General features: G+C 39.5%; 2 protein-coding genes across 2 annotated transcripts; both read right to left on the bottom strand.

The window, feature by feature from the left end:
- Positions 1-383: 383 nt before the first annotated feature.
- Positions 384-1,847, bottom strand: LOC142538593 (uncharacterized). Its single transcript, XM_075643903.1, has one exon. It carries the CDS (start codon positions 1,845-1,847, stop codon positions 384-386), a length of 1,464 nt encoding a protein of 487 aa, XP_075500018.1.
- Positions 1,848-7,507: 5,660 nt separating this feature from the next.
- LOC142538592 (uncharacterized) lies at positions 7,508-8,971 on the bottom strand. The gene has a single exon (XM_075643901.1). The coding sequence runs from the start codon at positions 8,969-8,971 to the stop codon at positions 7,508-7,510; it is 1,464 nt and encodes a 487-aa protein (XP_075500016.1).
- Positions 8,972-25,441: the final 16,470 nt, after the last annotated feature.

Below are 25,441 nucleotides of genomic sequence, written 5' to 3'. Positions count from 1 at the left end.
ACGAAGAGTACTGGTGCTCCCCATAATGACACACTCGATCGCACTTGCTTTTTGTCCAGCAATTCTTGGAGTTGTTCCTTTAACTCCTTGAGTTCAGCTGGCGCCATCCTGTAAGGCGCTTTCGAAATTGGTGCTGCACCAGGGACCAGATTAATTTCGAACTCAACTTCGCGGTCCGGGACTATCCCTGGGAGTTCTTCTGGAAAAACATCCGGGAATTCGCATACTACTGGGATGTCTTCTATCTTCAGTTCGACTTCTCCTTGTACTTCGCTGATCATGGCCAGGTAGATATCTTCTCCGGATTTCATGGCCTTCCATGCTTGGGAAGCTGAAAGAAGTGATTTCCGTTCCTTGGATTTACCATGATACACGATCTCTTCCTAATTTGGGGTTCGGAGCTTAACTCTTTTCCTTTTACAGTCCACTATTGCATTGTTTCTGGCTAACCAATCCATTCCTAGAATGATGTCGAAGTCGGCCATAACTAATTGTATCAAGTCTGCACTGAAAGTCTGATTACCGATACTGATTAAACAGTCCCTGTGAATCTCGTGAGTTTCGATGGCCTTATTTTTACGTGTGGCTATTCGAAAAGGTTTGGCTAATAATTCAGGCTTAAGTCCTAGTTTCTTAGCCAATCTCTTAGATACAAAAGAATGCGTAGCACCACAATCAAATAACGCATACGCAGGCACTTTTTGAATTAGGATGGTACCTGACATGACTTCATTAGCGTCGTCGGCTTCTTCTTGAGTCATAACAAAGACCCTGGCGTTAGGCTTGCTTTCCTTTGGCTTGTTGGGGTTAGCTCCTGAATTTGGCCCAGTTCCCTTATTGGGCCCGGCGGCTTGGTTGGCGGCAGTAGGGCATTCGGCAATTCGGTGTCCCGCTTTCCCACATCCGAAGCATACACCACTGTTTCTTCGGCATTCTCCCAGGTGTCGTAAGTGACAAGTTGGGCAAGACTTAATATCCTGGTAGCTTGAGGTAGGCGAAGGTCCTTTAGATGGTCCACCGGACTGGTTAGGCTTCTTGAAAGTCTGATTGCTACGTGAGGACTGACTATTCATGGGCCTTTTGTTCTTAAATTCCTTCTCCTTGCGCTGGATGTCAGTTTCAGCTCGGATAGCTGCACCCATTAGATCTGAAAAATTTGCGGGTTGGTAGACTGCTAGGGCTGATTGGATCCTGCTGTTCAATCCCTTTTTAAAACGGTGCAATTTCAAAACTTCGTCCGCCATGATTGCCGGAGCATAAGATCCAAGGGCATTAAACTGGGAGGTGTATTCCACAACCGACATATCCGGAGTTTGAGTGAAGTTTTCAAACTCACTCAGTTTCTGCAGTCTGACCTCGGCTGGATAATACTGTTTCAGAAAGGCTTCTCGAAATCGCTGCCAAGTCATTGGTCCTGCAGCTGTCATGGCTGGCAAGATTGCTTCCCACCATTTTCCTACTTTATCTTCCAGGAACGGCACAGTCACGTCCACTTTCAGTGCCTCGGGAACTTCTAATAGTCGCAGCTGCGTCTCTACACTTTTCAGCCAACTCTGGCTAACTTCAGGGTCTGCAGCTCCACTGAAGGTTGGACACCTGTTCTTGCAAAGCGATTCATAGTGGAACCTAATTCCATTAGGTAGTGGAGGTGGTGGTGGCTGATTGGCGTTCTGGTTTCCCAATCCTTGCAGTGTTGTCGCCACAATGGTGGCTATGGCCATAAGATCAGCTTGGCTTAAGTTGACTACAGGCGGGGGTCCATTCCCTTGCTCGTTCTCTTGTCCGCCTTCACGGTTGGCATTAGCGTAACGGGGGTTGCGGTTTTGTCTTGAGGGTCTACCAGCCATTTCCTACAATTGCAAGTTTTAAGAATTTGTTGTACGAGTAGAGTTCATACAATAGATTGTGCTGAAATAAATTGAAATCAATGAACCAAATAGAACAAATTTTTATTGATTTCTAAAAGAAAGAACATGACCAATCTGAAGGAAACAAAAGTCGTACTGAATAAAATAGCAACAACGGAAAAAGTAAAATAAAACTCCTAGAACAAATTCACTAAGATATCCTAGCCTGATCCTCTATCTCTCCATCCCCAGTGGCTGCTATCGGCTCCTCAATCTCTATGGGCTCTTCCTCTTCCGGCTCCTCCTCCGGCTCTCCTTCCTGAAGTAGCTCTACCATATGAGTGAGCTTGGCCTTCTCTGTATTAAGCTGGGCCACTTGTGTCTTCCACCCCTGAACGTCTGCCTCTGCCTCGTCCAACATATCAATGGTAAGTTGGTGGCGCAGTTCGTAATCCCTCTTATTCTGCTTGATCTTGTTCTTCAGCGCTTCACCCTGATGAGCCAGATGCTGGTTCACCCTTGCAATGCTGCTTATAGCCTCACTTAAATTCTCTAGTCGCTTCTTGTTCCTGGCACTTTGCTGTTTTCTTCCTCCAATTATGTACGGTATCGGTCGATCTCTTCTTGCATCTTTTTCTCTCGATACAAGCCGTGCTCTATGCCATCCCTCAAATCCATGTTATCTCCTCTTACCAACTCTCCTTGATAGATTGCGTTGTTAAGTTGGGTTCGTATTACCTCTTTTTCTGTGGCTAAGATCGCATTCTCCCATCTTCTCTCACCTAGTTTGGCTCTAAGGCGCTTTATCAAGCGCGACTGATTATCAATGGCAAGCTGCTTCATGTGGATGGCAGCCTGGGCACGACTGCGGAATCGGAGAGACATTTCCTGAAAGAAAATAAAAAGGAAAGTGCTCAGAATATCATCAATATGACAGAATAAAATATCAGAATAGGGTAAGATATTGAAAATTAAAAATTTTCGAAAATTTCCAGAAATGGAAAGTTTTAAGATAGACACGTGTCGGGAGGGTGTATGCTGGCGGGTTGACTCGTTGAATCGGCCGAGTTGACTCGCCGGGTTGACTCGCCGGAGTATGGTCGACGCAAAGGCGTGTGTCGGCGAAGGGGTCAGGATCACGGAACCGGTGGTGGCACGGAAAGAACCGGTCGGAAAACTACCTAATTTGGCCGGAACTCGCTCAAACTCGATAAACTCACTTGAAATTGGGCGTTTCCGATTGGTTGATCCGATCTCAAAGTTGATTATTGGGAAAAGTTACCCATGGGTATTATAATGTTTGGGTAAAAGGAATTGAAAATCGGAGTTGGATTGGTAGGGTAAGTGGACGAAATAAGATTCGGCGTTAGGGTTTCGGACGCCCCATCGTAGATCCGAAATTCCGGTTGCACCCGAAAGCGAAACCTGAAATTGTTTGAGGGCTTGTGTTCGTCTCATCGAGGCGGTTCTAGGAACTGGTCGCCGATCGAAGAAAAAGTACCGGAAGCGGCCGGAATCGGAGGAAACGCGGCGGCACGCGTAGACGCCGTTCGCCAGAATTTCCCGAAAATTTTCCTTCTTTTTTTTTTAATCGATTTTTCCCACTCGGATTATGAACCGGCAGCTCTGATACCACTTAAATGTCACTCCTCGAAACTCGGGATTTGACACCGGCGTCGTTTAACAATCACACAATTGAAAACAACCAGCCTCGTAACATAGTATAAACCGAAATACCAGTTTATTAATCATAATCTCAAAAACCAAAGTCTTTACAACTGAAAAAAATAAATTTGCGGAAAACGTCTACCATGAAATTGAAAGTACCAAGATTTAGAAAAAACGTAGACGGTGTTCGATCGAATTTTTCTTTAAAAAGAAAACACATAACCGAAAATTTAAGAATTTTAAAATTTGCCCACTTACCTTGAATTCTTGATGAAAAAAAACCGTGAAAGAGAGGGGGTTTCCTGCACTGGAATTTTCGAAATTCCTGTTCCGACGGCTGGACGATGGCAGCGCCTCGTTGTGCTCGAAAATTCCTAGGGAGGCTAGAGGAGAGTCTCGAAATTTTGAGTGATAGTTTAGGTGTGATTTTCGAGTTATAGGGCCAACCTATTTATATGGGTTGGCTGCTATCGGGATCGAGTGATATCGTGTTGAAATCTGACTTAAATCTTTTATCTCGAATCGTGATATATCTATCCGTGATTTGGGTGATAACTGAATTCCAAATCTTCCATCCCCCTAAATTTCGAAATTCACATGGATAAATATATACACTGATTAATTCAAATCCTAGTGATTTTATTATCTCATTCTCGATCTTTTATCCCGGTATCTCCATCTCAACTCAAATCTTAGATCTTTTAGGTGCTTATTTTCGAAATTCCTTAATAAATTCTTGGATGGAGATAGATTTATCCTCCCAAAAGTTCAAGTTGCATGATAAATAATACCATATAAATTTCGAGCTTCAAAATTCTGCGCACACGATAAAATTATCTACACGGCTTAGATGACATCAAAAGAAATCTTATATTCTGAATAATAATATCAACATCCAAGATTAAATCATCCTAGTATAATCAAATTATTAATCTGATATGATCATGATTGTACAAAATCCCGGCTTTTACATCCCTCCCTCCTTATGGGAAGTTTCGTCCTCGAAACTTGGGTTGGCTTGATCTAAGAAGAGGTACGGGTATTGGTCTCTCATCCTTTCTTCTAGCTACCACGTGGCTTCTCTTTCCGTGTGGTTAGACCATTGCACTTTCACGTAGGGAATGATTCGCCGCCTTAGTACCTGGTCTTTGGCGTCCACGATCCTGATGGGAACTTCTTCGTACTTCAGCTCTTCTCCCAAGTCGCTTTCGATCATGAGCGGTTCTGCTTCCAACACGTGGCTTGGGTCCGAGATGTATTTCCGTAGTTGGGACACGTGGAAAACGTTGTGAATTCTAGACATGCTTGGTGGCAGGGCCAATCTGTATGCTAGTGTGCCCACCTTTTCCAAAATCTCAAAGGGTCCTACATAACGGGGGTTTAGCTTCCCAGCTTTACTGAATCGGACAACTCCTTTCATAGGCGACACTTTTACGTAGGCCTTCTCGCCAACGTTGAATTCCACTGGCCTTCTCTTCAGATCTGCCCAACTCTTTTGTCGATCTTGGGCTGCCTTGAGTTTTTCTTGATCTACGGTAACCTTGTCTATTGTTATATGTACGAGCTCGGGTCCTACTATTGCTTTTTCTCCCACTTCATCCCAATATAAGGGTGATCAGCATTTCCTCCCATACAGGGCTTCGTATGGAGCCATCCCAATACTGCTGTGATAGCTGTTATTATAAGCAAACTCGATCAATGGTAGATGATTGCTCCAATTGCTACTGAATTCTAGGGCGCAGGCTCGCAGCATGTCTTCCAAGGTTTGAATTGTTCTCTCGGTTTGGCCATCGGTTTGTGGGTGATAGGCCGTACTAAGAGTCACTTTAGTTCTCATGGCCCCCTGAAAGCTCTTCCAAAAACGTGAGACGAACCTTGGGTCTCTGTCAGACAGGATGCTCACTGGTACTCCATGAAGTCGTACAATATTGTTCATATACAGTGTACCCAACTTGTCCAGATTATAGTTCATACGGACGGGTAGGAAGTGTGCAGATTTTGTAAGTCTATCTACAATTACCCATATTCCGTCTTGACCTTACCTCGACCTTGGTAACCCCACCACAAAGTCCATGGAGATATGTTCCCACTTCCACTTAGGTATCTCCAACGGTTGCAATAATCCTACGGGTCGCTGGTGCTCTGCTTTGACTTGTTGACACACTTGGCATTTAGAACAAATTCTGCCACGTCTCTTTTCATTCCATTTCGCCAAAAATTCATCTTAAGGTCCCTGTATATTTTTGTACTCCCTGGATGGACTGAAAATTTGGACTTGTGTGCTTCTGACAGTATTTCTTGGCGAAGGTTATCGCTGTCTGGTACACATAGTCGTCCTTTCATCCACAGGACTCCTTTGTCATCAATTTGTAGATCTTGAGACTTCCCGCTTTCGACTTGTTCCTTAAGTTTCTTTAGCTCAGGGTTTCGATCCTGGTTTAACTTGACGGTCTCTTGCATGCATGGTCTCGCGGAGAGAGAGGCCAGAGTAATCTTGCTCTCACTTTCCGACTCAGAGCATCGGCCACCTTGTTCGCTTTACCCGGATGGTAACTGATAGTCAGATCATAATCCTTCAACAGTTCGATCCACCGCCTTTGCCTCTTGTTCAGTTCTTTTCGGGTGAACAGGTACTTGAGACTCCGGTGATCTGTAAAAATTTCACACTTGGCACCGTAGAGATAGTGCCTCCAAATTTTTAAGGCAAAGACAACTGCTGCTAGCTCCAGATCATGCGTAGGGTAGTTATGCTCGTGCGGTTTCAACTTCCTTGATGCGTAGGATATTACTCTTCCCTTTTGCATGAGTACGCATCCCAAACCTTCCTTAGATGCGTCGCTGTAGATGGTGAATTCCTTAACTTCAGTGGGTAAGATTAGTACTGGCGTGGATGCGAGCTTCTCTTTTAATGTCTAAAAACTCTTCTCGCAACCTTCGTCCCAGACTAACTTGGAATTCTTCTGAGTGAGTTTAGTCAATGGTATGGCAATCGAAGAAAACCCTTCGACAAACTTTCTGTAATAACCTGCCAGTCCAAGGAAGCTTCTGATGTCGGTGGCGTTCTTAGGTTTTGGCCACTCTGTAATTGCTTCCACTTTCCTGGGATCCACTGATACTCCTGCTTCAGAGATCACGTGCCCTAAAAAGGATACACTATTTAGCCAGAACTCACATTTCTTAAACTTAGCATAGAGTTCCTTCTCTCTTAAAGTCTGAAGTGCAATGCGGAGATACTCTTCGTGATCTTTCTCATTTGAGGAATAGACGAGGATGTCGTCAATAAATACCACTATGAACTGATCCAGGAACGGTTTAAACACTCTATTCATTAGGTCCATGAAGGCTGCAGGCGCGTTGGTCAACCCAAACGGCATCACTGTGAACTTATAATGCCCATATCTTGTTCGAAAGGCTGTTTTGGGGATACCTTCAGCCCTGACCTTCAGTTGGTTGTATCATGTCCTTAGATCCAGTTTAGAAAATACTGCGGCTCCCTTAAGCTGATCAAATAGGTCGTCAATCCTCGGGAGGGGGTACTTGTTCTTGATGGTGATCTTGTTCAGTTCTCTATAGTCGAAGCACAATCTCATACTCCCATCTTTCTTCTTTACGAAGAGTACTGGTGCTCCCCATGGTGACACACTGGGTCGCACTTGCATTTTGTCCAGCAATTCTTGGATTTGTTCCTTTAACTCCTTGAGTTCAGCTGGCGCCATCCTGTAAGGCGCTTTCGAAATTGGTGCTGCACCAGGGACCAGATTAATTTCAAACTCAACTTCGCGGTCCGGGACTATCCCTGGGAGTTCTTCTGGAAAAACATCCGGGAATTCGCATACTACTGGGATGTCTTCTATCTTCAGTTCGACTTCTCCTTGTACTTCACTGATCATGGCCAGGTAGATATCTTCTCCGGATTTCATGGCCTTCCATGCTTGGGAAGCGGAAAGAAGTGATTTCCGTTCCTTGGATTTACCATGATACACGATCTCTTCCTAATTTGGGGTTCGGAGCTTAACTTTTTTCCTTTTACAGTCCACTATTGCATTGTTTCTAGCTAACCAATCCATTCCTAGAATGATGTCGAAGTCGGCCATAACTAATTGTATCAAGTCTGCACTGAAAGTCTGATTACCGATACTGATTAAACAGTCCCTGTGAATCTCGTGAGTTTCGATGGCCTTATTTTTACGTGTGGCTATTCGAAAAGATTCGGCTAATAATTCAGGCTTGAGTCCTAGTTTCTTAGCCAATCTCTTAGATACAAAAGAATGCGTAGCACCACAATCAAATAACTCATACGCAAACACTTTTTGAATTAGGATGGTACTTGACATGACTTCATTGGCGTCGTCGGCTTCTATTTGAGTCATAGCAAAGACCCTGGCGTTAGGCTTGCTTTCCTTTTGCTTGTTGGGGTTAGCTCCTGAATTTGGCCCAGTTCCCTTATTGGGCCCGGCGGCTTGGTTGGCGGCAGTAGGGCATTCGACAATTCGGTGTCCTGCTTTCCCACATCCGAAGCATACACCACTGTTTCTACGGCATTCTCCCAGGTGTCGTAAGTGACAAGTTGGGCAAGACTTAATATCCTGGTAGCTTGAGGTAGGCGAAGGCCCTTTAGATGGTCCACCGGACTGGTTAGGCTTCTTGAAAGTCTGATTGCTACGTGAGGACTGATTATTCATGGGCCTTTTGTTCTTAAATTCCTTCTCCCTGCGCCGGATGTCAGTTTCAGCTCGGATAGCTGCACCCATTAGATCTGAAAAATCCGCGGGTTGGTAGACTGCTAGGGCTGATTGGATCCTGCTGTTCAATCCCGTTTTAAAACGGTGCAATTTCAAAACTTCGTCCGCCATGATTGCCGGAGCATAAGATCCAAGGGCATTAAACTGGGAGGTGTATTCCACAACCGACATATCCGGAGTTTGAGTGAAGTTTTCAAACTCACTCAGTTTCTGCAGTCTGACCTCGGCTGGATAATACTGTTCTAGAAAGGCTTCTCGAAATCGCTGCCAAGTCATTGGTCCTGCAGCTTTCATGGCTGGCGAGATTGCTTCCCACCATTTTCCTGCTTTATCTTCCAGGAACGGCACAGTCACGTCCACTTTCAGTGCCTCGGGAACTTCTAATAGTCGCAACTGCGTCTCTACACTTTTCACCCAACTCTGGCTAACTTCATGGTCTGCAACTCCACTGAAGGTTGGACACCTGTTCTTGCGAAGCGATTCATAGTGGAACCTAATTCCATTAGGTGGTGGAGGTGGTGGTGGCTGATTGGCGTTCTGGTTTCCCAATCCTTGCAGTGTTGTCGCCACAATGGTGGCTATGGCCATAAGATCAGCTTGGCTTAAGTTGACTGCAGGCGGGGGTCCATTCCCTTGCTCGTTCTCCTGTCCGCCTTCACGGTTGGCATTAGCGTAACGCGGGTTGCGGTTTTGTCTTGGGGGTCTACCGGCCATTTCCTACAATTGCAAGTTTTATGAATTTGTTGTACGAGTAGAGTTCATACAATAGATTGTGCTGAAATAAATTGAAATCAATGAACCAAATAGAACAAATTTTTATTGATTTCTAAAAGAAAGAACATGACCAATCTGAAGGAAACAAAAGTCATACTGAATAAAATAGCAACAACGGAAAAAGTAAAATAAAACTCCTAGAACAAATTCACTAAGATATCCTAGTTTGATCCTCTATCTCTCCATCCCCAGTGGCTGCTATCGGCTCCTCAATCTCTATGGGCTCTTCCTCTTCCGGCTCCTCCTCCGGCTCTCCTTCTTGAAGTAGCTCTACCATATGAGTGAGCTGGGCCTTCTCTGTATTAAGCCGGGCCAATTGTGTCTTCCACCCCTGAACGTCTGCCTCTGCCTCGTCCAACATATCAATGGTAAGTTGGTGGCGCAGTTCGTAATCCCTCTTATTCTGCTTGATCTTGTTCTCCAGCGCTTCACCCTGATGAGCCAGATGCTGGTTCACCCTTGCAATGCTGCTTATAGCCTCACTTAAATTCTCTAGTCGCTTCTTGTTCCCGGCACTTTGCTGTTTTTCTTCCTCCAATTCTATACGGTATCGGTCGATCTCTTCTTGCATCTTTTTCTCTCGATACAAGCCGTGCTCTATGCCATCCCTCAAATCCATGTTATCTCCTCTTACCAACTCTCCTTGATAGATTGCGTTGTTAAGTTAGGTTCGTATTACCTCTTTTTCTGTGGCTAAGATCGCATTCTACCGTCTTCTCTCACCTAGTCTGGCTCTAAGGCGCTTTATCAGGCGCGACTGATTATCAATGGCAAGCTGCTTCATGTGGATGGCAGCTTGGGCACGAGTGCGGAATCGGGGAGACATTTCCTGAAAGAAAATAAAAAGGAAAGTGCTCAGAATATCATCAATATGACAGAATAAAATATCAGGATAGTGTAAGATATTGAAAATTAAAAATTTTCGAAAATTTCCAGAAATGGAAAGTTTTTAGATAGACACGTGTCGAGAGGGTGTATGCTGGCGGGTTGACTCGTTGAATCGGCCGAGTTGACTCGCCGGGTTGACTCGCTGGAGTATGGTCGGAGCAAAGGCGTGTGTCGGTGAAGGGGTCAGTATCACGGAACCGGTGGTGGCACGGAAAGAACCGGTCGAAAAACTACCTAATTTCGCCGGAACTCGCTCAAACTCGGTGGAATCACTTGAAATTGGGCGTTTCCGATTGGTTGATCCGATCTCAAAATTGATTATTGGGAAAAGTTACCCATGGGTATTATAATGTTTGGGTAAAAGGAATTGAAAATTGAGTAGGATTGATAGGGTAATTGGACGAAATAAGATTCGGCGTTAGGGTTTCGGACGCCCCATCGTAGATCTGAAATTCCGTTGCACGCGAACGCGAAACCTGAAATTGTTTGAGGGCTTGTGTTCGTCTCATCGAGGCGGTTCTGGAACTGGTCGCCGATCGAAGAAAAAGTATCGGAAGCGGTCGGAATTGGAGGAAACGCGGCGGCACGCGTAGACGCCGTTCGCCAGAATTTCCTGAAAATTTTCCTTTTATTTTTAATCAATTTTTTCCACTCGGATTATGAACCTGGCGGCTCTGATACCACTTAAATATCACGCCCCGAAACTCGGGATTTGACACCGACGTCGTTTAACAATCACACAATTGAAAACAACCAACCTCGTAGCATAATATAAACCGAAATACCAGTTTATTAATCATAATCTCAAAAACCAAAGTCTTTACAACTGAATAAAATAAATTTTCGGAAAACGTCTAACATGAAATTGAAAGTACCAAGATTTAAAAAAAAAACGTAGACTGTATTCGACCGAATTTTACTTTAAAAAGAAAACACATAACCGAAAATTTAAGAATTTTAAAATTTGCCCACTTACCTTGAATTCTTGATGAAAAAAAAACCGTGAAAGAGAGGGGGTTTCCTGCACTGGAATTTTCGAAATTCATGTTCCGGCGGCTGGAAGGCGGCAGCGCCTCGCTGTGCTCGAAAATTCCTAGGGAGGCTAGAGAAGAGTCTCGAAATTTTGAGTGATAATTTAGGTGTGATTTTCGAGTTATAGGGCCAACCTATTTATAGGGGTTGGCTAGTATCGGGATCGAGTGATATCGTGTTGAAATCTGACTTAAATCTTTTATCTCGAATCGTGATATATCTATCCGTGATTTGGGTGATAACTGAATTCCAAATCTTCCATCCCCCTAAATTTCGAAATTCACATGGATAAATATATACACTGATTAATTCAAATCCTAGTGATTTTATTATCTCATGCTCGATCTTTTATCCCGGTATCTCCATCTCAACTCAAATCTTAGATATTTTAGTTGCTTATTTTCGAAATTCCTTAATAAATTCTTGGATGGAGATAGATTTATCCTCCCAAAAGTTCAAGTTGCACGATAAATAATACCATATAAATTTCGAGCTTCAAAATTCTGCACACGATAAAATTATCTACACGACTTAGATGACCTCAAAAGAAATCTTATATTCTGAATAATAATATCAACATCCAAGATTAAATCATCCTAGTATAATCAAATTATTAATCTTATATGATCACGATTGTACAAAATCCCGGATTTTACATTTACATTATTAGAATACGAGCTATTGCAGCTCATTGAGAATATTGTGTTTGAAATACCCTCGTAGGTGTCAAAATCGATCCATCAATTGGTATCCGAGCTAGATGTTCTAAAAGGATATTTGAAAGCTGATATTTTAAAATATGTTTCAAAATGTTATTTAAAATGGATTTCAAAATCCTCTTAAAAATTTTATATGAGTTTACCATGGGAAGAGAGAAGATTTATTGTCTGCAACTAACATTGTAGCCACTTCTCTCGACTCCGTAATCTTGTTGTTTTAGCAGCTTGCAGGGTTTTGAGTTCAAACTGACAACAGAACAACTAAACTGATCGGTGGACAAGATTTCAGTTGACAGCCTACCAGTTCAGCTGATCAACAGACGAAACCCAGCTAAGCTGAAATGTTGGATGATTAGGAGCTTAATCATCAGCAGTATACCGCCGCTTCATTGTCATATCAGATCAAAATAGATGATCAATGAGGTTCAACATTAGTTGTGTAAAGTCCCAAAAATTTGAAGGTCCACGTGAACCACATGCATGCAAGTTATCAAATTTCTTATGTATTTTAATTAAATTATTTTAATTGCATCTAGTAAATATGGTAGGAATATTTATATGTTTAGAATATGATGTTCGACTAATATGCATAAAAATGTGTTTTAAAGGTTATTCGAGATGCGATCGAGGAACGAAGACCGAGGGCCATATGAGGAAAAAATATTTTTATTAAATAATTATATTAAATTGTTTAGTGTATGGTATATTTTAAATGATATTTTCGAAAATGACAGTTTTCGATTTTGGACGAAAATATGAACTTTTTGAGAACTCGGCTAATATTTTCACGAACTCCCCTAAACAAAATATTTTAAAAATTACTTAATGGGCCTATTATGCCATGTTAATGGGCCTAATCTTGCACCATGAGTTTAATTAAAAATAAAAACTAGCAAACACTCCCAAAACCCCATAGAAACACACGCCTCTCACCCTTAATAAAACAAGGACTCTTCTTCATCAGCAACACCACACGCCACACACCTCACATCTCCAGGTAAGTCACAGTTTTGGGAGAAAATTCAGCAAGGGCCTTCTCTTCGCTATCGTTCCTCGCATCGCCAATTTTTATTCGAGCTTAATTTTTGGAAAGACACGCCTTAATCCTCCTTTTCTCATCTTTCACACCATATTATCTGTTTGATACATGATTGCATGAAAAACATGGTATAATTTATATATTTTCGTTTTTATGGATATACATGCATTAAAAGTAGAGTTTTCTTCTTTTAAAACTATTCCTAATGATGCACAAATGGGCTGCCATGGTAGGGGAACTTTAAGGGATGTTTTTTCACATGTTTAAGGACCCTTAGGTGCATGTTTAAAGGTTGGACAAGATAGGGTACCTTGATGAACGAAAATTTGGATTTAAGGGCTAGGGTTTTTCGAACATGGCTTCCTAGGAGGGCACGGCTTGTAGCTGTTGTAGGGACATGTTCAAGGGTCTTAAAAGAGGCTATTAAAGGTCCTAGGGTTGTCGCATGAGGGCTGGTGTGAAGACAAGGGGACGTGCATGAAGCTTGGACGCGTGAGACTCCTAGCGACGGTTTTGAGTCGCTGCGGCGTCTAGGCTTGGTAGGGTCGGTCCAGTAGCTTTCCTATGGTTTTGTTGTGGTCATAAGATGGTTAGCTAGGGTATGGACAGGTTGGCTAAGGGCTAGGGTCGAAGGTTGCAGGGGTTGGTTAGGCTAGGGCTCGAATAAGATAGGGCAGCAAATTCAGTAGTAGATCTAGGCTGGTTCGAGGGTCTTAATCAGCTTATTTTGGGTTGAAAAAGGTTTAGTTATTTGTTAGGAATCTTTGGTTTAAGTTTGATAAAGTTTGGTTAAGTTTCGAGTCAATACGAGTTAAAACCGGGATGTACATCTAAGTTTAAAAACGAATCGAGGACATTATCGAAAAGCTAAAGTTTAAGCTAAAGAATATTTAAGGGAGTGTTCTAAAATAATATGTAAGTTTGGAATGATTTGAGACATCGTTTCGAGGTCTAGGAATAATTATGGAAAATTATGTGTCTAGGAGTAAAATAGACATTTTACACTTGAAAAATGTTACACGTGATGGAAGTGCTCTGAATGCTGTAAAATATGTTAATATGATTATTTTAAATTTTTATGAATTTTTATTATGGAAAGTTAATGCTAAAAAATATGTTGCATGCTTGGTTTAAAAGAAAAATGATTTATGCATGCTTTAATTTTTTTAAAGTGATGAAAATATGAAATATTGAAGGAAGTGAACTAATTGTGACTAATACGATGATATGATGATTATGATGATACGATTATATATAAGGCCAAGGCTAAGTTGATGGGTGAGAGTGTCGCTGATGTCCCCGCCGCCCAGTACTGTGGTAATACGTAGATGGATCCATCGAAGTTCAGCTAATACAAAAGTCACAATTAACGATCTGAATTCAATGAAAAGAAAAACGTATACGTATATGATGAAATGAATATGTTTATGATGAGATGAACAATTTTTAAGTTAATGCATAATATGAAATGTTATTTTAAGTAAAAGTATTTTCATTGTTTTATGTGATTGTATACATATTAAATGCTATTATTGTTATGGGTTGCTGAGTCGATAGACTCACTAGGTGTGATCGATGTAGGTGAGCATGATGTTGATGTTGTTGGGGGTATTGATGATTGATCTTACTGGACTGAAGGTGCACATAACCCGAGAACCAGCGTTAGTTTTCCGCATTTATGATTTAAAGTTTATGTTAAATATTTTTATGACTGTCATTATGCTTTTGAGTTGTTTTTGAGAGGTTGTTAGAGTTAGCTTTATTTTGAGATATTGCTATGTTAAGATTGGCAAAAGTTTGATGATTTTATGTTTTGAACTATTTCCTTTGAATTTTCAAATATAGTTGATGGTTTTTTTTTAAATGGTGCAAAGTATTTTTTTTAAAAAAAGTATATATATGTATATCTTATTTCGGCCGAATTTTTTTTAAAAAAACTTTTTTTGCATTTTTTAAGAAAAACCAGTAGTGGACGTTTCAAGTTGAGTTTAGTTTGAGTCACCTCGACCAGTTAGAGAGCACAGAGATAAAGTCCAAGGCAAATTATTTGCTCCTCTGGCAAAAAGAGACTCAAGATCGTTGCAGCATTTCAAAGCGTTCAATGCAACCAGTTACTGGTATATTCAGTTCTATTATATATAAACTGACTGATATTTGATGTTTTTTAAAATCTATTATTGTAGTAGCATTTCCCTTACACATGTTGGTGTGTTTAAATGTATGATACAAGTGACGCTTATTTGATTAAATAAATATCATGTTTATCCAGTTGGTTTGAATGTAACTGAACCGATACTTTCAGTTAATGTGTTGTCTAAACTACTTCAATGTTAAATGTTTCTAAGATATCTTTTTAAATCGCGTGAATGGTTATATTTTTAAGGGGGAGTTTTTAATTTAGTTCTTGAGGGGAAGTTTTTGAAGGATCGAGTGCTGGGTACCTTGAGTTGCTTTAAAAACAATATTCTCCAAGAGCCGCAATAACTCGTGTGCTAAGAATGTTTACACTGATGAATTAAGTCGAGTTTGATATAAAATCAAGCGTAAAACACTCAAAATAATCATTCGTTAAGAAACACTGATATATTATATACCATGAGTAACTGAATAACTGAAAATATGGGGAATCAGTTGTGATATATGTCAGTTTAGTTATGGTAAAAACTGAACCGACGGATGCTCTAACTGATCAAATCAGTTTGAAAACAATAGTTAAACATTTAAATAAACAAGATATGTTTATGGATGTTCGGAGACTGAATTGCTCCTACGTCACCCTTTCTACCACCTCGGGTAGGTACCACTAGAAGACTTTGATTAGTTACAAGAAGTGTAATAACCCACCCAGCTTAGGACTTACTCAACTGCCTAACTGAACTCCTAGTCTAAACTGAAGGCAACACCTTCCAATCAACACTTGTTTAACATCTGTGTGTCAAAGATTACATACACAGTTTTATTGTCTTTTTGCAAGACCATGTTTTAGTGGTGGTATGTGTGTGTGTGAGAACTGATCTCTGAGTTCAATACGAAAGTGTTCTCACATACTGAGGGAATTGTGCTTCTAATCTAAGCTGATAACACAATAAAGTGTTTCTTCTGGGCTGATTGCTTCTTGTAAGCTAATATGCAATATACGTGCCCTTTTTCTTTGTATCTGCACACACTCTAGTTTTTCTACAACGCTATATTGGTCTTCACTGATATTCTATTTATAGGCGAAAACTGATCTTACAGTGAGACTCAATAATTGTATCTGTTGCAGCTTGAATGTGTTCATTTGAGATTTGTGTCTCGACCTTTCTAACATCTACGCTGGAACATTTTGTCTTTAAGCTTTTCTGCAACGTCCATTATTATACCTTTGATCGTGCAATAACTTTTCCTCAGTGTGCACAGCTGGAGTCCATTGAATAAGCTTTTCGTGTTATGTAAACTGATTGATTCCTAACTGATGTTCTGAACTGGTCAGTTGAACTGATCTAGAACTGGTTTGGTGAAATCAGTTTGCTCGTCAGCTGAACTGATTTCGCTGCTTCAGCTGAACTAGTCAGCTGAACTCTTCATCAGCTGGACCCTCAGTTGAACTAGTCTTTGATATATGAGTTGAACAGATCTAGTTTGGTCGATCAGTTGGTGTTTTCAGTTTGCGTCTCGATAGCTTCAGTTTTGGCTCGCTAACTGATCAGTTCCAGCTTCCTGCGCACTTAGATAAATTATTAGAACAAAATAACAAGTTTTTTTTATCATCAAAATCAAGATTGCGAACATGAGATGTTCCAACAGTTTTCTTCCTCGAACTGAAAAATATTTTATATCTTTTAATTCAGTTCTTGAGGGAGAGTTTTTGAAACATCATCTACCTTTTTATTAAATCATAAACTCGAAAATTACTAATTTAAAATAACTTAACATTTTCATAAATCATAATTATTTAAAATTTGAAATCTCAAGTGCATAAAAATCCTTAAATCGTCAACTAATCAAAAATCCTACGTCGACCTTTAACAAGATCAACAAACAATAAAAGAAAGCATAAAATGTCTCTAATAGAATCATGAACAATAATCTTTTAAATCTTTTAATGCGGAAACTAAATGTACCTCGGATGTGTACTGCAGCTCTCGATCCACTCAAGTGTCAGCGCCTCCTCATATCATCAAATCCTACAACATTCAAACCTAGTGAATCTAATGAGTCAGCATGTTCTAAACATGAGTAGCAAATAATTCATATATAATCACAAACATTAAAATCATACTATTATTTAAAATAGCTTTATGATAAATAAATCGTAAATCGTAAAATCATTTAATCGTAAAGCTTTCAATCCTTTATCATTTTGGGTGAAGTTTGATTCTTGAAAGTGATTAGCTTTTATCCTCTGGCCAACTGATCAGTCTTCAGCTCCACATGAACCATGGGGACGGGCACTAGGCACTGCCGTGAAAATACGATCGTCGGGCTCCTTCTGGGGTCTTGACCCTTAAACGAGCTCCCTCTGGGGACTCATCTAACCAGCCCCTAACTCACGCAACCCCCAGGCGTAAGCCATGAACCCCACAGCCCCTCTTCTTAGATTTTTTGGAGTCCTAGTCGAGCTAGGACTCTCCTAGCTTATCAACCACCGACCACACCTGACCCTCACCGCCTCTGGGCCATGCTCAGACCCAACCAAACCTAGCCCAAGCCCCTGAACCACTGCTGCAGCCGCTGCAACAGAGACAGCCACGCAAGTTGCTTCTTCATGTTTTGCTCGAGCCACCGTTGAGCCACCCTGCACCAGCCCATGACCGGAACCCTGACCATCTTCACTAGGCCCTACTGAACCAAACTTGAATCGCCTAGCCCCAGCCGTGAGTCCCTGTAGCCGTGCGCAGCACAAGCTTGTGCGCGCGAGGAGTCCTCACCTCACGGGACTAGTAACCACATCCAGCCCAGCCCTAATCGAACCATGTATGGAACAAGGATAATAACCGAGCCACTTTCTCAAATATATTGATATGAAACCCTAGGACTCACCTCCCTTGCCTTCCCATCGATTTACAGCATGTATTCAACCCTTAGCGACTCTTTTCCCATCCCCAAAACATCTCTTAATGGCAGCGTGTCCTTAGGAATCATAGCATTTTTCATATAAGCGTAAAATTGTCATGTATTTGAAAATAATTGTTTTATCGTAAAAATAATTGAACACAAGAATTTTTCATGCAAAAATACCTAAAACATGCATATAATAGTTTGAATGATGCGTCAAAGGATTTAGTAAACGTGTCTTTGCGTTTAAAACGCTCGAATATTCAATCGTTGGCGAGGGTGCGAAGATGGACGACCAGACAACGAAGAACCCTAGCTTTTCTTCCTGTCCTATATTTCGAATTTTGTGGGTGCAAGTGTTTGAAGATTTCGGCTGCTGAATTGTAGAACCCGTAACTTAGACTACGTATAAGCCATGCATAATTCTAGTATTTAAATTTAAAATAATTTTATTGCATGAGTATTTAAATTTAATTATTTTATGCAGTCGTTTAAATTTTTATCATTTCAGTTAATTCAGTGAGGCCGGACTGGAGTTGGAATTTTGAGATAGAATTTATTTTAGCTAGCAAGTAAGTTGATTTAAGTTAAAAAGGAGGTTTGATGATTTATTTTAATTACTTGAGGTGAGTAGGAAATAAATTCATTTAAGTTCCATAATTAAGGGGTTAGTTCACTAAATTATTTAAAAGATAGGTAAGGCTTTTAAGGGTTATAAATTTAGTAAATAATCAACAATTTCCCTTCATTTTTATACCAAAATTCGGCCACCCCTTAGTAGATTAAGCAAGGACATGCCAACTCACCTTTGACCCATTCTTTGTCATTTTTAGCATGATAACCTTTTTAATTATTAATCAACCTTAATTAATTTATTAATAAGCAATATCCTAGTCTAGTTAACATGAAGAATCGGCCACATGCACCTCTAATTTTCCTCCAACCAATATTTGATAGCAACAAGAATTCAAATTTCAAAAGGTGGAGACTTGGTCTTGCATGTATCCCACCTATATTGCACCCATCTCCCTCACTCCCCTAACCACAATTTCTCCCCCCCCCCTCTCCATCGAATTCAGAGCCTTATCAGAGTAGAAAAACCGTGAGGTTCATAGCTTAAAAGAGGAGAGAAAAATCGAGTGAAGAAACAAGGTAGCAAAAGCACTCCACCTCCTCCGCGCCGTATCGTCTTATTCATTCGTTTTTCGTTCAAAACGAAACCAGGCATGCATATGTTCTTCCTTGACTCTTCAATCAAGTCCTACTAGCATTATTTAACATTACATGATCATGTTTTGGTAGCCAAAAATCGAAATACAGCAAGCATTTTTTTCAGAAAAATAAATCATGCAGATTTCGGTTTCTATGACAGCTTCACGGGTTGCATTGTTTTGTTGGTTTCAGGTATTGGTTCGATTCCAGGCTCCCAAGGCGACATCTAGACATGTAATAGGATGCATTAGGACCATTTTGATCCATTCATTTAACCCCCTGCACGCTGGAAGTCGAGAAAATGACAGCAACTTCCCCTTTGGTCCATATGAGTTTTCGAAAAAAAAATGCTGTTGTGCTGTCAAAGGGAATGGATCTGACCATGGCTGCTATAGGGGCCTATAGCCATGGTTAGATCACTTCCCTAGAATTTCTAAGACGTGACTAAGTCGCCCTTTTGGTGGCTTGGTCCATGGTGAATCGATTTTTACAAAAAACGCAAGAACAGCCCCAGCACCCCCTTCGGCCCCTCATTTTTGACAGCATGTGTGTTTCGAATTTGGTGGAATGGTGTGGATCTTGGTTGGCCTATGGCCCTTAGCCACAGTTCATACCATACCCCTAGATGTCTAGATCGTGCCATGGTCAATCAAATGACCACTGGAACGACATGAGACAGCAAACGAAGCACAACACCACACACGCATGCAAGGTGTTCTCGGGTGAACTTTTCTGATGTTTGCTGGAATGTTGCAAATTGTGGCTGGCCTAGGGCCCTTAGCCATGGTTCTAATCATTCTTTGCGATGTTGGTAAGAGTCTCTAGTCAGTGGTTCAAGCTCCAATGGCCGGTAGTCTCGAAAACGACACAAGAAAAGCACATGTACAGCTGCTGTATTTCTGGACAGCAACTTGCGGTGACGGTTCAGTGGCTCGTTTGAGTTCTATGTTGGCTTTCAGCCCATGTACTTGGACTGGAGAGTGCCTCATCGAGTTAGGAAGGTCATGTTTTTGGCCGTTTGTGATTCGGATCATTTTTGAGGTCGTACGAGAATTTACGGTGCGATGTGCCAAATTGACTCTCGAAAGAGCGTTTCATGTTTTGGCCTCCATTCACCTAGATTTTGACCCTCACCATTTTAGGAGCATAATCTCATCATTTTAAGCGTATTTTAATCATGACTATATGATGTTTCAGTGTTGGTTCGGTTGGTTCGGAGTCATGATTAAATACGAAGTCATTAGGCGCACTTGTCTCAGTTTTTTGATGTTATTGCATAGTTTGGTCCCATAAATCTATTGCATATTTTTCATGGCATATGTAGGTTGCAGCGAGCCTGGGAGCGATCCAATCCATTCAGTAAAATTATTACAGGATATTTAATTGTGTTAATTAATTATATTACGTGCAAAAATACTTATTTTGAGATTTATGCGATATTGCTTGTGGTCACTTTACTATCATGCTTAAGTCCGGTTGCCAGTTACCGGCCCGGTCGCCAGTTACCGGTCAGTTCAGTTGTTTCACCCAGTATACTGTGGCAGTAGTCTGATCAGATGTACATTATTAAGTCCGGTCGCCAGTTACCGGCCAGCTCAGTTCAGTTCATTTCAGGGACCACTTGCGTAGACCATAATCTCACCAGAAAATTATTACATGCTATTTCAGTACAGGGCTCCAAGGAGCAAACATTTTCACCATGATTTTCAGTTCAGTTATGCACGTACTATAATTAATCATGACACGATATTTTCACGATATGCTTCATGACATGATATTTCCACTTGCATGCAAGCTTACTATTTATTTACTTGTTATTTACGGCATATGCATGTTGAGTCTTTAGACTCACTAGACTTGATTGTTGCAGGTACGGATATTGATGTCGGGATCGAGGGCGGGGACCAGTGAACCAGCTCGAGTCGGCAGTAGTAGGACCCGAGGACCTCAGTTCAGCATTTATTATTTTATTGCTCAACAATCGTTGGATGAACTTTTTATTGTTATTTCGAAAAATGTTAATTTCTTCCGCTGCCATTTTAAACATCAAACTTTATGTATCAGTTCATTTATGATTGAGGCAATTTTAATTATTTGAAAAGAAAAATTTTAAATTTCCCGCAAATTTTCATGCACGGATTTTTAGGCCTCTACATGAATGGTGCAAAAGACCTAGCTTTTATTTTTATAGATTTTAATTTGCATGATAATGAGCTTTGGTTTTGGGCCTCCAAGTATAAGAGCGATTGGGCCTACTCAATTTAGTTAAATTGGGCCCAGTAACTATTAATTAATTTAAACATAAAAGTTTATAAAAATTAGTTTCCAAAAATAATATTTTTGATTTTTAAAAACTCCTCATTTGCCTAAAATCGGCTTCTGGGTAAAATCGAGCTCGTCTCTTAAAATAATTCGAACTCTACAATTTTTAGAAAAATTTAATCAATTTTAATCATATTAAGAAGCCTTGAAAATATTTAGTGAAAAATATTTATTTATGTCTTGGTCGTCATCGGTCTCATTTCCCCAGCCTATTATCAAATATTCGTGTAAAATCCTTCAATTTAATGAAATCATATCATATAATCATTTAATCATGCAATCTTACCTTTAATCATTTAATATACATCAAGTAAGCCTTTAAAACCAATTAAATAAAACAATTATGCAAATTTGATTTATTTGCATGCATGTGGTTTACGTAGATTGGTTTTTCGGAAGTTATAGTTTTTAACTATTTTTAAAATATGCTATCTCTCGAAATGAATTTTTTTTATTTGCTTAAATGTTTTTTATTCTCAAAAAAGGGGAGATACAGTAAAATTTTAAAATTTTAAATTTATAGTTCGCGTTAATTGCTCAAGTTATGTGATCATCAAAGAGGGAGAGATTGTTGGATTATTTCATGTTCACAATCTTGATTTTGATGTTGACAAAACTTGTTATTTTGTTTCTAATAAATTTACCTAAGTGCGCAGAAGTTGAAACTTATCAGGATTCAAATTGATCAGTTATCGAGCCAAAACTGAAGCTATCGAGACACAAAACTGCAAGCGCCAACTGATAACCCAAACTGAATCAGTTTAACTGATATATCAAAGACCAGTTCAACTGATTGTCCAGCTGATAGATGGTTCAGCAGAAGACCTTCAGAAGTCCGGCCAACTAATGAAGAGCTCAACTGATTAAGAGCCTAGCTGACCAGTTCAACTGAAGCAGTGAAATCAGTTCAGCTGACGAGCCAAATGATTTAACCGAAGTAGTTCAAGAACAGTTCAATTGACCAGTTCAGAACATCAGTTAGGAATCAATCAGTTTGCAGAACAAGACAATCTTATTCAAATTGAATCCTTCTGTACGCATTGAGGAAAAACTTTTGTCCAGTCGAAGGACAATAATGGACGTTGCAGTAGTGCTTAAGTTCAAAACGTTCCAGAATGGCTGTCAGAAAGTACAGACATATTTCGAGGAACGAATTCAAATTGCAACGAACATAATTGATGAGTCTTGGTGTACGGTCTCATTACCTCTATAAATACCAGACCAAGATCATCAATATACAAATGTGTTGAAAAACAAGAGAGTGTGAAGATCAAAAGAAGAAGGGCACGCATAATGCACATCAGCTTACAAGAAGAAATCAACCCAGATTTGAGGGAACACTTCAAAGTGTTATCAGCTTAGATTAGAAGCACAATTCTCTCAGTGTGTGAGAACGCTATCGTGTTGTATTCATATATCAGTTCTCACACACAATCACTTATATATACAGAAAGTTGACCTTATTGAATAGTTGAGTGAGTCTTGCACAAAGACAATAAACTTGTGTATGTAGTCTTTGACACGTAGACGTTAAATAAGTGTTGGCTAAAAGGTGTTGCCTTTAGTCTAGGTTAGGAGTTCAGTTAGGCAGAAGTAAAAGTCCTAAGTTGAGTAGGTTTGTTCAAGGCATTGTATAAATCAAAGTCTTCTAGTGGAACCTATCAGAGGTGGTAGAATGGGTGACGTAGGAGCAGTTGAAGTATCCGAACATCCATAAACATATCTTGTGTACTTAACTGTTTAACTATTGTTTTCAAACTGATTTGATCAGTTCGAGCTGTTATCAGTTCAGTTCTCACCATAACTGAACTGATATATGCAAGAACTGATCACTTTCATATTAGTTAATCAGTTTACACAAGTGAAAGGCTTTCAAACTAGTTGCTTTCTTAACGAAGAAGTATTTCGAGTTTTTCGCTTGGTTTAAAACCAAACTCGATTTAATTCATCGGTGTTTACATTCTTAGAATACGAGCTATTGCGGCTCATTGAGAATATTGTGTTTGAAGCACCCTCGTAGGTGTCAGAACCGATCCATCAAGTTTATTTCAGTAAAATTGAATCGTCTTTACAATAACAACTCTGAAAACGATAAAAATCTGCAAAGCGTTTAAAACATGAATTAAAAACTCAAAAGAACATAAACTTAATTAAACTTTTTCATGCATCCACTATGAGCTCCAAAACCGATGTCTGATCATTCTTCCTCTATTTCTTCTTCTGACTTATCTCGAGAGAGTAGAGTAAGGGACGATTGATATGGTCGTCACTTAGTAAGCAGGGGACGTTCAAGCATATACATAAGAAATACACATGAATTTCGAAAATCACATATCATATCATGCATGACATGGTTCTCATAACATGTCATCATCATAACCATAAGAATAATTTTGGCCAAGACACTGAGATTCCACTATTTTCATGGTTTACTAATATCAATCCCTAATTTTTACACCTCCAAGGGGGCGAGACCATATAACGGTTACAATCACACCGTGTAAAGGCCATAAACATATCATACTTTGAAAATCTCACTCATATCAAGTTGAATGCTCACATTGTCAAAATATAAAACATACGATAATTGTATGAAGAAGGGGTAGAAGAAGAATTGCACTCGATCATAATTTTTGAAACACGAAAAAAAATGCATAATCGGAATTATAGTTTTAAAATACGCCCACTTACATTAGACCTGGAAGAAAACATGAAGAATTCGAAAATCATAGAAAAATCATGTAACCGGTACTTCAAAAACGGAGCAGCACATCGATCGAAAATCAGCCGTCTTGCAAAAATCTTTTTTCCTTGTTGAACCGTTGAATCGGGCTTAAACTTTCACAATACGTTCAAAAGTACGTCAAATACTTGTGAACAGTGGAAACCACGTTTGAAAGTCGTTTTAACTTGTTTATTGGCGAAAACATGTAGGTATGTTGTTCTCATCTTGAATCTGAGTAGGTTTTTTGTGAAGGATACACACGAAAAGCTAACCGTTGGATTTAGTTGAATTTTTTATATGTTATTCAAAACATATGAAATCATATTTTGAGCAGTGAGATTGGACTATGAGCAACCGAGAGAGATAAATAATTTTTCGAACTTGGATGACTGCAGCATAATTTTGGAGAGGAATTTCGAAAATATGGAGAGAAAAACTCCAAAATTTGAGTGTAATATGATGTGTAAACTTCGAATGAGAGCTTTTCCTATTTATAGAAGGGTGTTGTTATCCAGATCGTGTATTATCTTTTCGTCTAAACTTTTGAATTAAATTTTGAATCTGAGATAAATTATCATCTCTTATCTATCTCATTATCATTATCCAAATATAAATATATATTCATTATCTCTTGTCATATATTTTCATCTTGTATTTTATTTATCAATATACCCGAAATTTCTAAATACACATATACATAATTGTATATATATCGAATATTACCTTATTTAAATTCTTTGATCATTACCTATTTATGTCTATATACCAAAATTGAAAATTAGGTATATTTATCATTTGAAATTTGAACTCCCAGGGTATTTTCTACACAAAGATTTAATTATCTTATAACACTTTAGATAATCTGAATTATTATTAAATATAGTATTTGATAATCTAGTACAAAATTTCGAGTACATAAATAATACACGGAGTTGAAATTTGCGGGCTTTACATCCATCCCTCTTTATGGGAAGTTTTGTTCTCGAAACTTGGGTTGACTTGGTCTTCGAAGAGGTGAAGGTATTGCTCGCGCATTTTCTATTCTAGTTCCCAAATGACATCCTGCAGTATGATTAGACCATTGTCTAAAATTCATAAATCAAATCATTGATTTTTGTGAGATATCTTAATAACTAATGTGTTGAGTTACTCATACTTTGAATTATACTCATAACACCATATTTTCTTATAATTACTTCTATTGTTACACCTAATTACAACATTCCTATTGAACCATAATTATTAAAATCATTGAGTTTACAACAACTTATAATAACCAAATAGTACATATCTCATGAATCATAATTTGATGAACTAATTTCTTATGAGAAGGTTTTTTTCCTCTAAAATTTGAATCCTAATAAAAACCTTTTGAATTCAAATGTAACCCAATAATGTCACTCTAACTGAAATCCGAAAAATAATGATCAAATTTT

This window comes from Primulina tabacum, chromosome 3, assembly GCF_025594145.1.
Source record: "Primulina tabacum isolate GXHZ01 chromosome 3, ASM2559414v2, whole genome shotgun sequence".
Classification (NCBI taxonomy): domain Eukaryota; kingdom Viridiplantae; phylum Streptophyta; class Magnoliopsida; order Lamiales; family Gesneriaceae; genus Primulina; species Primulina tabacum.
Note: the sequence above shows the minus strand (reverse complement) of the source record. Positions and strands in the feature narration are given on the sequence as shown.